Source organism: Anomaloglossus baeobatrachus, chromosome 3, assembly GCF_048569485.1.
Source record: "Anomaloglossus baeobatrachus isolate aAnoBae1 chromosome 3, aAnoBae1.hap1, whole genome shotgun sequence".
Classification (NCBI taxonomy): Eukaryota; Metazoa; Chordata; class Amphibia; order Anura; family Aromobatidae; genus Anomaloglossus; species Anomaloglossus baeobatrachus.
This window is the reverse complement of record NC_134355.1, coordinates 356,409,782-356,421,702: the sequence shown is the minus strand read 5'-3', so window position 1 is coordinate 356,421,702 and position 11,921 is coordinate 356,409,782. Positions and strand designations below refer to the sequence as shown.

Here is an 11,921-nt window from a genome sequence, read left to right as displayed (position 1 = left end):
TACAGATTCCTGGCTACAGGTGAAAATTTCTCTTCACTACATTTACAATTCCGACTTGGCAAAAGCACAATTTCTGGAATAATTAAAGAAACATGTCAAGCAATATGGGAAACCCTACAACCTATTGTAATGCCTACCCCTACAGAAGAAAGTTTAATCCAGATTGCTGATGATTTTTCTAATATAGCAAATTTTCCAAATTGTATTGGAGCAATTGATGGCAAGCACATCAGAATCCAGCAGCCTCCACGTTCTGGCTCTAATTTTTTTAATTATAAAAAATTTTTTTCGATAAATTTAATGGCAGTTGCTGATTCAAAATATAATTTTATAGCAATTGATGTGGGTGCCCATGGAAGTACAGGTGATTCACGTGTACTGCGAAATTCGCAAATCGGAATACAATTAATTTATAACTCTGAAATCATACCTGCCCCTGCACCAATACCAGGCTCAGAAATTACTTTCCCTTATGTTTTTGTGGCAGATGAAGCTTTTCCACTTTTACCAAATCTCCTACGTCCATTTCCAAGACGAGGATTAGATGTTCCCCGCCGCATATTCAATTACAGATTGAGCCGGGCAAGGAGATATGTAGAATGCACATTTGGAATAATGAGTAGCCAATGGCGAATTCTACATACCCCAATCCAATTAAATGTATCAACAGTTGATTTTGTTATTAAAAGTTGTTGTGTTCTACATAATTTTTTGCGAAAATACAGATTTGAAATTAACGAGGAAGAAATACCATTAAACTTTCATCCTTGTCCTTCAATATCTGGTCGATTAAATAATTTAGGAGTATCAGTGAGAGATCAATTCACAGATTATTTCATGAGTGATGTTGGTGCCTTAACTTGGCAATACCGTGCAGTTGGTGCTGAACCGCAAAATAACAATTAAATGTTTCAAAAGTTTTTTGGTTTAAAGGGATGACATTTATTTTTTCAATATCATCAAACAAATGCACGAAAAAGCAAAGCCAACAAAGAGTATACTTTTTTTCCATTGTTGTATTAATAATAAGTATGGTTTATGTATTTTTGTTTGCAAAATACTAAACCAAAATCATCCTATCTTTAATTCAAATGAAAATGCTTTAACATCATAATTAAATTTACATTTTGCACATGCAATTTTTTTTTTTTAATTTTTGTTTTGAGAAAAAAACCTTTTTGCAAAAAAATAAAAACAAAAATGACTAAATCATGGCTGTGAAAATAATTCATTTGTGTAAAAACCAGACATTTGTTCGTTTGGTCTATTTCTCACAATATTAGTTGTGTGATAATTCTCACTAATAGATTGAGAATATTCTTTGCTTTGTTTCATAGGGTTATAAGGTTGTATATTTTGGGCAGAATATGTATCCGGACATTCAGAATACAAACCAACTCTTTGTTTGTTTGTTTGGAAATGTGGTTGTGACTGAGTTAGAACTAATGGGTTGTTTTTCTGTTCAAATGTTTTTTCACAAAGATGAACTATTTCACCACCTGTTGGAAATTTACCTTCATCCTCAAAACAGGCCAATAAACCACAGATAGCAGTCATACATGCAGAGGTTTTTTTTTTTTCAGGTAATTTTCTTAAACGAAAAGCGACACTAATGGCAAAATTGTCAAACTCATCATCTTGGGTTGCTGATTTTAATATTTCAATAGTTTGATTTGTTAATTGATCTTGGTTTATTTCTTTATTGCTTGGAATATTTTTTTTTTTTCCTTTTGCTTTCTGATAACTCACAGGTTGGGGATCTTGATTTGTATTGGAAACAGATGGTTCCAATGATCTGGTTTCAACATCAGACTCCAGATGTGTTTGTTCGGTATTAATTTCTTCCTCAATGGCTGGTTGTATTTGTGCAGGATTGATATTATCTTGTGATCTATCCATGTTCTTTTTCGGAGCGATATTTCCGTCGGTCCTTTATTTTGTATTAAAAAATAAAAATAATATTTTTTTTAAATTAGTGCATTTTACTAAAAAATGTATTTTCATAATTTTTGTTTTTGTTCTTCATTTAATATATATAAAATTTTGAAAAAAATTAACACTTACGGTCTTAAAACGCGGCCAGAACTTAAGAATTTCAAATCATTATAATAAATAAAATTTGGTTTAACTGGCGAGGATCCACTTTTACCAGGTTCAAATCTGATTTTATTGAATCTGTCACGGACTGATCTCCATCGCTTCCGTACATCATTTTCTATGTATTTAAAGAAAATTTAATTTAAAACTTTTTTTCTAAAATGTAACATATTTAATGAAGATTAGGATTCAAATTGCAATTAAACACATACCAATCTTAGTTTGGAGGCTTTTATTTGCCTCATGCCATTGGGGATATAATTCTTGACAGATCAATAACCAGCTTTCGTCACGTTTGTTTTTTTGCATGTACTCAGGCGACGTGGGATCCCATAAACATGGCATTGATTCAACCTTAAGTTAGCGAAAAAATTTAAAAATAAATATAATATTATTCTATTTGATATTTTAAAAATAAATATAATATCGTGTATATTATCAAAATCTTCCAATTTTAGGAGATTACACATTTAATATCATAAATAAATAAAACAACTTACCAGACTAATAAGTTTGGAGACATCCAATCTCAAGCGCTTATACCAAGTCATGTTGTATATTATAGTCTGCTTTGATGGAGCAACCACACAATGTTTCTGATCTGTGCAGCAAACTTGTTTGCACATGGATCAATTTATTGTTAAGCGGATGTGACGCAAAATTAACTATTTGGGTGGTCATTGGTGAATTTACATAGTTGTGTTCATGATTTTCAAAACGCAATTCATATGACTATGAAACGCATATGAGACGGATGAAATTTTGACAAAAGTTCATTTAGTACGTTTCTCATTGACTTCAATGTGATGAAAACGTAACTAAAAAGGCAAAAACAATTGACAGGGTCCTTTTCTGAACGCATGGTTTTTGACCAAACTTATGCAAATTTTGACATGCGTTTGTAAACGCAAAGTGTGTACAAGAATTCAAGATTTCTCATTGACTTTAATGGAAAATCAAAACGCATGCATTTGGGCACAAAAACGCTGCAGTTCAAAACTGACTCTAAAAGCAGCGGAAACGCAGGTGAAAACGCAAAGTGTGAACATAGCCTAAGTGTATGCCTTTTGTTGGATGATTATCAGCCAAATATCTTAGTGTTGACTATCGACTAACTTATTTTTATTATAACAAAGCTTGGTTTGTTGTTCGCTAAGCCAATGATCGACAGGCAGGAGAGTTATAGTTTTCTTCATAAAATGTGCCGGATATAGTCTGCTGGGAAAAATATTAAAATATTTACTATATATTTAAATATATATGCTGATTGCCTATGCCCTCACAGCTCTGCTTCTGTGCCGAGCAAAGGAAAGGAAAAAAGTGGCATATCTTGTATTCCACTGTCAGGACTAAAGATGAATGAAAAATACCGTAGGCACTATGTGAATCAAATAGTTCAGAGGGTTATTGATCTAGTACAATGCTCAGTAAAGCCAAGGTGATGTAAGCATGCCACAGAGAACAAAACAACACAAGATAACACTGAAATACACAATCCTCTCGCTTTTAAGGTGAGGGCTTTCTTCTTTATTTCAAATTCTCTTTCTAATCAGTAGTTAAATAGACATAGAACAATGGTAAAAATAAATATGAGAATGCAAACGTGTGATATAGACAGAGGTGAAACCAAGGGGCCCTAAGGTTGGGAGCCCACATTTTATTTCCTTTTTAGTGAGAAAGGATCAAGGTGGCGTATATCTGCTTTTAAGCTCCATTATGTCAGTTCTCCTTTGTGCGCAGTGATAAATAACACCATCTATCCTTTAGCTGCCGCACATAAAAGTAGTTATGCTGGTATTACTGTATTATTAATAAATAAATACCAATGCATTTTCAATAGTAAAGTCAATAATCTGAACTGAATAGGCTTGGCAGAAGCAAAAGATCATTTTTTTAGTTCTTATTATTAGCGTTACATCAGCTAATATAACAAAAGCATTATGTTAACTTAACGCAAAGGAGTTCTTTAGGATTTCAAGAACAGGGCTGCTTTATTGTAAAAACAGCTACATCCCTGACCATCGTTTTTGTCTGTTATTGCAACTTAGCCACATTGATGTGAAGTGAGATAAGCTGCAATACCAGGCAGAAACTCCGGTCAGAGGTGGCGCTGCTTCTGAAACAAAGCTGCCATATTTTTTTATATCCATAAAGGTGTTGCCACTTCTAGAATGACAAGTCTGCAGTCACACTGTGACTCCTTGTGAATCCTCTCAGAGCAGGCACTGTGTGTTTTTTAAATTCTTTTATTATGAGGAAATCTGAAAAGTTAAAGTGTAACCGTTGTTTTAATTTTTATTTCCTAAATCAATAGTATATATAAAAATAAGTAACTTTGTAATGTATTTTAGAGAAATCTGCTCCTTTCCCTGCCAGAATTGATCAGTCATTATCAAAATTCTTAAATCTGAGGTAAGATCTATATTTAGTGATGAGCGAACGTATTCGCTACTATTCGCAGACTAGTGCGGTATTCGGGAAATTCGTTATACAGCGAGTAATGGTGTGTTTGCCTCGCTATATTCAGATGTCCCACCCAGAATGTTTTATGCCTGGTTTGCAGCCACTAAACATGTTGGGCTTCTTAACCAATCATGGTAATGCCGCAGCCATCTTGGCTATGGCATTACTGTGATTGGCCGCCGCCATTTTGTGCACATTACATTGCCAGAGTCTCTCTCCAAGCGCTTCATACTCACCAATCACACCGCGGCTATCACACTGGTCCCTCTGCCTCTCTTCTTCTTCCCTACCCACACCCCAGGCTGACATCAGATGGCAGGCTGTAACCACCACTCGCTGCAGCATGTTCTGACCTCAGTCCCTGGCAGCTCCTACTAGCAGAGCTGTGTGCTCTGCCTGGAGGAGCTGCTGAGACACCCCAGGCTGACAACAGATGGCAGCCTGTAATCACTACTCGCCGCAACATGTACTGACCTCGGTCTCCAGCAGCTCCTCCTGTCAGAGCTGTGTGCTCTGCCAGGAGGAGCTGTTGAGACATCCCATACTGACAGCAGATTGCAGGTTGTGATCACTGCTCTCCCCAAATGGCATTGTCAGTGTTGAAGTGCTGGAGGGGTGTGGGACATGGCCCCGCCCTTTAACACTGACAATGCCATTTGGGGAGTGCAGGACAGCCCGCACCTCCATACTGGCACTGTCACTCTTAAATACTGGCAGCCCTAATCAGACTGAGAAAACAAATTGCAATATACTGTGATTGTCTGCGAGTCTATGCTCACTCGCACCCATACAAGTATATGGGTTCATGTAAAACATCGGACTGCACTAGGATGTCATCCGTTTGAAGTGTAACTGTGTGCAGAATTATTAGGCAAATGAGTATTTTGATCACATGATACTTTTTATACATGCTGTCCTACTCCAAGCTGTATAGGCTTAAGAGCCAACTACCAATTAAGTAAATCAGGTGATGTGTATCTCTGTTATGAGGAGGTGTGTGGTGTAATCACATCAACACCCTATATAAGGTTTGCTTAATTATTAGGCAACTTCCTTTCCTTTGGCAAAATGGGTCAGAAGAGAGATTTGACGGGCTCTGAAAAGTCCAAAATTGTGAGATATCTTGCAGAAGGATGCAGCAGTCTTGAAATTGCCAAACATTTGAAGCGTGATGACCGAACAATCAAATGTTTCATGGCAAATAGCCAACAGAGTCGCAAGAAACGTGTTGGGCAAAAAAGGCGAAAAATAACTGCCCATGAATTGAGGAAAACCAAGAGCGAAGCTGCCAAGATGCCATTTGCCACCAGTTTGGCCATATTTCAGGGCTGCAACGTTACTGGAGTATCAAAAAGCACAAGATGTGCCATACTTAGGGACATGGCCAAGGTAAGGAAGGCTGAAACACAACCACCTTTGAACAAGAAACATAAGATAAAACGTCAAGACTGGGCCAATAAATATCTTAAGACTGATTTTTCAAAGGTGAATGAAATGAGAGTGACTCTCGATGGGCCAGATGGATAGGCCAAAGGCTGGATCAGTAAAGAGAGCTCCGCTCTGACTCAGACGCCAGCAAGGTGGAGGTGGGATACTGGTATGGGCTGGTATCATCAAAGATGAACTTGTTGGACCTTTTTGGGTTGAGGATGGAGTGAAGCTCAACTCCCAGACCTACTGCCAGTTTCTGGAAGACAACTTCTTCAAGCAGTGGTACAGGAAGAAGTCAGTATTGTTCAAGAAAAACATGATTTTCATGCAGGACAATGCTCCATAACATGCATCCAACTACTCCACAGTGTGGCTGGCCAGTAAAGGTCTAAAAGATGAAAAAATAATGACATGGCCCCCTTGTTCACCTAATCTGAACTTCATAGAGAACCTGTGGTCCCTTCTAAAATGTGAGATCTGCAGGGAGGGAAAACAGTACACCTCTCGGAACAGTGTCTGGGAGGCTGTGGTGGCTGCTGGATGCAATGTTGATCGTAAACAGATCAAGCACCTGACAGAATCTATGGATGATAGGCTGTTGAGTGTCATCATAAAGAAAGGTGGCTATATTGGTCACTAATTTTTTGGGGTTTTGTTTTTGCATGTCAGAAATATATATTTCCAAATTTTGTGCAGTTATATTGGTTTACCTGGTAAAAATAAACAAGTGGGATGGCAATATATTTGGTTTTTATTAAGTTGCTTAATAATTCAGCACAGTAATAGTTACCTGCTCAAACAGATATCCTCCTAAGCCAAATCTTAAAAAAAAACCCACTCCAACTTCCAAAAATATTAAGCTTTGATATTGGTCTTTTGAGTTGATTGAGAACATAGTTGTTGATCAATAATAAAAAAAATCCTCTAAAATACAACTTGCCTAATAATTCTGCACACGGTGTATGCAGAGACAGGCCACAGACAAGAGGAGAACGTACTCTTTTCCTCTTCTACGCAGCATGACAGTCATGCTGCAACTTACTTTTTCTTCCAGAATCTGAATGAGAAAAAAACTGACCATCTGCTCTAACTCATTGACTAGCATTGGTCTGAGTGCAATGTGAGATTTTCTTGCATTGTATTTGTCCAATTCATACACTCATGTGAGCGACACCTTGAGTTCCTTTGATGTGGTGGGGAAGCCAACCATATTTGTTACCCTAAATTTACTTGATTAACCCTAAAAAGCATACCTGGGGCCTCGCAGGCCTGCTAGGTTACTTGTTTTCTTTTTTCTGCAAGATTACTTGTTAACTTAATGTTTTGAAATATTCACATCTCAAATAAACTTTGAAAAGTATTTCTATTTGAGTTACTCCATGTTATGTGCACACAGGCCTAAAAGGCCCCTGGTATGTGAAAGTGTAGATTTCAATGGTTGCGTGTTCTAGGGTTAACCCATGTCAGCTATAGTTTCTGTCTTGGTCTGTGAGGTGTGGTATCCCATATTCTCTGGTGAAAATTGAGCTATTTGATTGTTGTGGTTATGGTGGAAGTTTAGTCCTGTTGTTTTGTAGCTTCCTCCCAACTGTTGTGTTTCCTCCTGTATTTCTTACTGTCTTTAGCTATGTGTGTGAGCCCTGTGTGACAGAGTTTTTGTTTTCCCTTGTGTGTCTATATCTGCTATTTTCATCACACTCCTATCCCATCCCTCCCTAGGGGGAAGGGGAATCAGATCGGGACTGGTCAGGAGCAGGACCAGGAAGGAACCTGAGGCATCCCCACAATTAGGCGTATCCCTGAGAATAGGGATAGTATAGGGCCCCTTAGCTTCAGGGACAGCTTAGAGGCCTCAGTTCCCCACTATCCCAGAGTCATCGTGACAAAAAGTCTTTGGTGGTGAGAGGAGGGAGGATCTAGAGGCAGAGGAAGGATTTGGAGGCAAGTTCCCATCTCCCATCTCAGAAATGGGAAAGTCTTCACTGAATACAGGTTTTTCCTCAGAATTGAGAATTTTGATAATAGCATGAATTCTGGCAGAGAAAGAAGGGAAATTGTCTGATAAACTATATTACAAAATTGCTTATTTTCATATGTACTATTGATTTATGAAAAAAAAACCCATAAAATTATGGCTTTACTTTACACGATTTTTGTCAGATTTTTCACTACTGTTCAACAAAATTAAAGTATCATATTGACAAACAAAACTGTAAAATGGTTGCTAGCAATTTCCTGCTGATCATCTCCTACTTCTTGTTCTCTCCTTTTCGGGCTCTGTATACAAGCAAAGTGCAGTAGGTTTTGTTTAATACCACTGTGCAGTGCCATTTTTTGGGTATCTGCATAGTGCAGGGGTGCACAACAATATTGTTATACTGATACAATCTCAATTGTCACAAACATTTTTAAAGGGGTACATATCTACTGTATATACATTAGCAGAACCACTATCAGTAAATTAACACATTACCAGAACCAAATTTTGAGTATTTCAGGAGGATTTGGAGAGTTTTCACTTTAAAAAAAATCATTGTGAACACATGCAAACATAAACTGAGTTTTTGGAGAACAAACTCGCAAATCCTCCTCATGATCTCAAAGTTTTGAGGATTTTAAAATTTCAACATATCTATGAAGAATGTTATGAATTGCTACATATATACAAAATAAAAATCACCCTCAGCCAATCTATGTGGCACCAGAAGAACCACTGTCAGTACATGAATGCAGTGGTAGAACCAACGACAGTACATGAAAGCAGCACCTAAAAACACCTAGAATCACCATCAGTAGATGAATGATGCTCTAGAACTGCCCTCAGTAGATGCGGCACCAAGCTCAGTACAGCAATCAATTGTAATGTGAGGTCAGTCCCATATATAATTGTATTGCCTAAACCTACAATTTCCATTATGTCCTTAATAATGATAAGGAGGTGATGGGAGTTGTTGTTAACAGCCATCATCAGACTTCAGACCACACAGAAACCAGAATGCTGATGAGATGCAGGCAGTATCACAAATAAGCATTTGCATCCAGGTACCTTATAGTTGACATCCTCTCTGATTGGAATTATTCCGATTCCTCTTGTCTACACATAGTACAGAAACTATGATGAGATTTCACACCTATAGCTCATCTCTCCAGTCCTCGCTTTCTGTCCTCCAGCAGCACTTCCTGACACAGTGTACATAAAAATCTCCCTTGCTGCACCTCTGAATATATAAATGCCCCTCACTGTGCTTCCTGCCAAAAATCCCCCCCACACACCTAATAATATTCCTGTCTGCCCCTCTCTGTAAGGTTCCCCATACTACCCCTCTTCATAATATCTCCAACACATATTACCTCTCTCAATAATATTTCTTCAACAGACTGCCCTTCTCTGTAACATCTCTAATACTGCTTCTTTCATAATATCTCCATCATACACTGCCCCTCTCAATGTTATCTCCTACACACACTTCCCCTCTCCATACTATCTCCCCCACACAGCTCTTTTCCATGGTATTCCCTCAAACAGCCCCTCATCATAATGTTCCGTTGCACTGCTTCTTTCAATATTGTCCCCTACACACGGCCACTCTTCATAATTTCCCCCCAAACTTTCCCTTTCCATAATATCTCTCCCACACTGCCTCTCTGCATAAAACCCCTTTATGCCACATTATATTATGCTCCTCTTTCACCTCTTTATTAACCTCCAAAACACCAAAGTCTGACCTAATGCAAAAGAGTTCCCACGATGATTCCAACTCTGCTACATCTGAAGTGACAGCGCACGGGCATAGCATATGACTGACCTCTTTGAGCTTCATAGTATAAATAAGTTAAAAATGAAAACGGGTTTAATGCCACGCTAAAAACCACAGATGCGGTATATTCAAAAGATTTTTCTTCTCATTTTTTGAATAATCAAAAGAAAAAAAATAAATAAATAAATAAAAATAAATAAAAAAATATAAAAATAAAAAATAAAAATAAAAATCTTTTGAATATACAGCATCTGTGGTTTTTAACGCGGCATTAAACCCGTTTTCATTTTTAACTTATTTATACTATATGTCTCTATGGAGCCGCTGCTGAACCACTAAAACACTCACAAGCTGTTGAAAGGGGTTGTGACTAGAGTTGAGCGCGGTTCGAGGTTCGAGGTTCTCCAGTTCGCGGCTCGAGTGATTTTGGGGCTGTTCTAGATAGAACTAGAACTAGAGCTTTTTGCTAAAGCTCGATAGTTCTAGATACGTTCGAGAACGGTTCTAGCAGCAAAAAGACCAGCTAATTAGTAGCTGGCTTTCCGCTGTAATAGTGTAAGTCACTCTGTGACTCACACTATTATGAAATTTCAGTGTATAGTGTGCGGGAACAGCGCATTCAGATCACTGCTGTATGGATAATGGCGATCGCCATTTTTTTTTTTTTTCCTTGTCTTCCTTCCCTAAGCGCGCGCGTGTAGTGGGGAGGGCCAGCATGTCAGCCAATCCCAGACACACACACAGCTAAGTGTACTTTTAGCCAGAGAAGCAACGGCATGTGTGATAGGATGTCCATGTCACATGTCCCTGCATTATAAAACCAGACATTTTCCTCCAGCACGCCATTATCTGCCTTCTGCGTCCTTGGTGTCAGACATCACTGGCGCAGCTCCTATCGCCGATACTGCTGTATACGCTCCATACACAGCGCTGGACAGCTTAGGGATAGCACTTTCTATCAGTCCGTTTAAGGGCTCATACCGGCAGGGTCAGAGCCATAGGTGACAGGTCCGTGAAAAAAGAGTTTAACAGCTACACAAGATGACAGCGTCTGTATAGCTAAGGTCAGGAATTTCCTCGCTGCATTTCCCCATTAGGAGGGATAGAAAGACAGGCTTCCTTTCCTCTACCCAGAGACCCACAACCCTGCCACTGTACCCTCCTGCTCTTTGCACACTCAAACTCATTGTTACTAAGCCATTATGCCAGCAAACACTGAGTGAACTTAGTGGCATCCTAAACGTGGCTGTTGGACTTCTGTATCGTCCCACTAGTGCAAAGATATTTGCAGCACGTCTGCCTGCATTGCACACTCAAACTCATTGTCACTAAGCCATTATACTAGCAAACACTGAGTGAACTTAGTGGCATCCTAAACGTGGCTGTTGGACTTCTGTATTGTCCCACAAGTGCAAAGATATTTGCAGCACGTCTGCCTGCATTGCACACTCAAACTGATAGTTACTAAGCCATTATACTAGCAAACACTGAGTGAACTTAGTGGCATCCTAAAAGTGGCTTTTGGACATCTGTATTGTCCCACTAGTGCAAAGATATTTGCAGCACCTCTGCCTGCATTGCACACTCAAACTCATTGTTACTAAGCCATTATACTAGCAAACACTGAGTGAACTTAGTGGCATCCTAAAACTGGCTTTTGGACTTCTGTATTGTCCCACTAGTGCAAAGATATTTGCAGCACGTCTGCCTGCATTGCACACTCAAACTTATTGTTACTAAGCCATTATACTAGCAAACACTGAGTGAACCTAGTGGCATCCTAAAAGTGGCTTTTGGACTTCTGTATTGTCCCACTAGTGCAAAGATATTTGCAGCACGTCTGCCTGCATTGCACACTCAAACTGATAGTTACTAAGCCATTATACTAGCAAACACTGAGTGAACTTAGTGGCATCCTAAACGTGGCTCTTGGACTTCTGTATTGTCCCACTAGTGCAAAGATATTTGCAGCACGTCTGCCTACATTGCACACTCAAACTCATTGTTAGTAAGCCATTATACTAGCAAACACTGAGCAAACTTAGTGGCATCCTAAACGTGGCTCTTGGACTTCTGTATTGTCCCACTAGTGCAAAGATATTTGCAGCACGTCTGCCTGCATTGCACACTCAAACTCATTGTTACTAAGCCATTATACTAGCAAACACTGAG

The 11,921-nt window shown here is 38.8% G+C and overlaps 1 protein-coding gene across 1 annotated transcript; it reads right to left on the bottom strand.

Moving 5' to 3' along the window:
• Positions 1 to 1,209: 1,209 nt before the first annotated feature.
• On the bottom strand, positions 1,210 to 2,648 carry LOC142297236 (uncharacterized). The gene is made up of 4 exons (XM_075341493.1): positions 2,598 to 2,648; positions 2,310 to 2,451; positions 2,065 to 2,215; positions 1,210 to 1,930 (listed from the first exon to the last, which is right to left on the bottom strand). Exons 1-4 carry the CDS (start codon positions 2,646 to 2,648, stop codon positions 1,210 to 1,212), a joined length of 1,065 nt encoding a protein of 354 aa, XP_075197608.1.
• Positions 2,649 to 11,921: the final 9,273 nt, after the last annotated feature.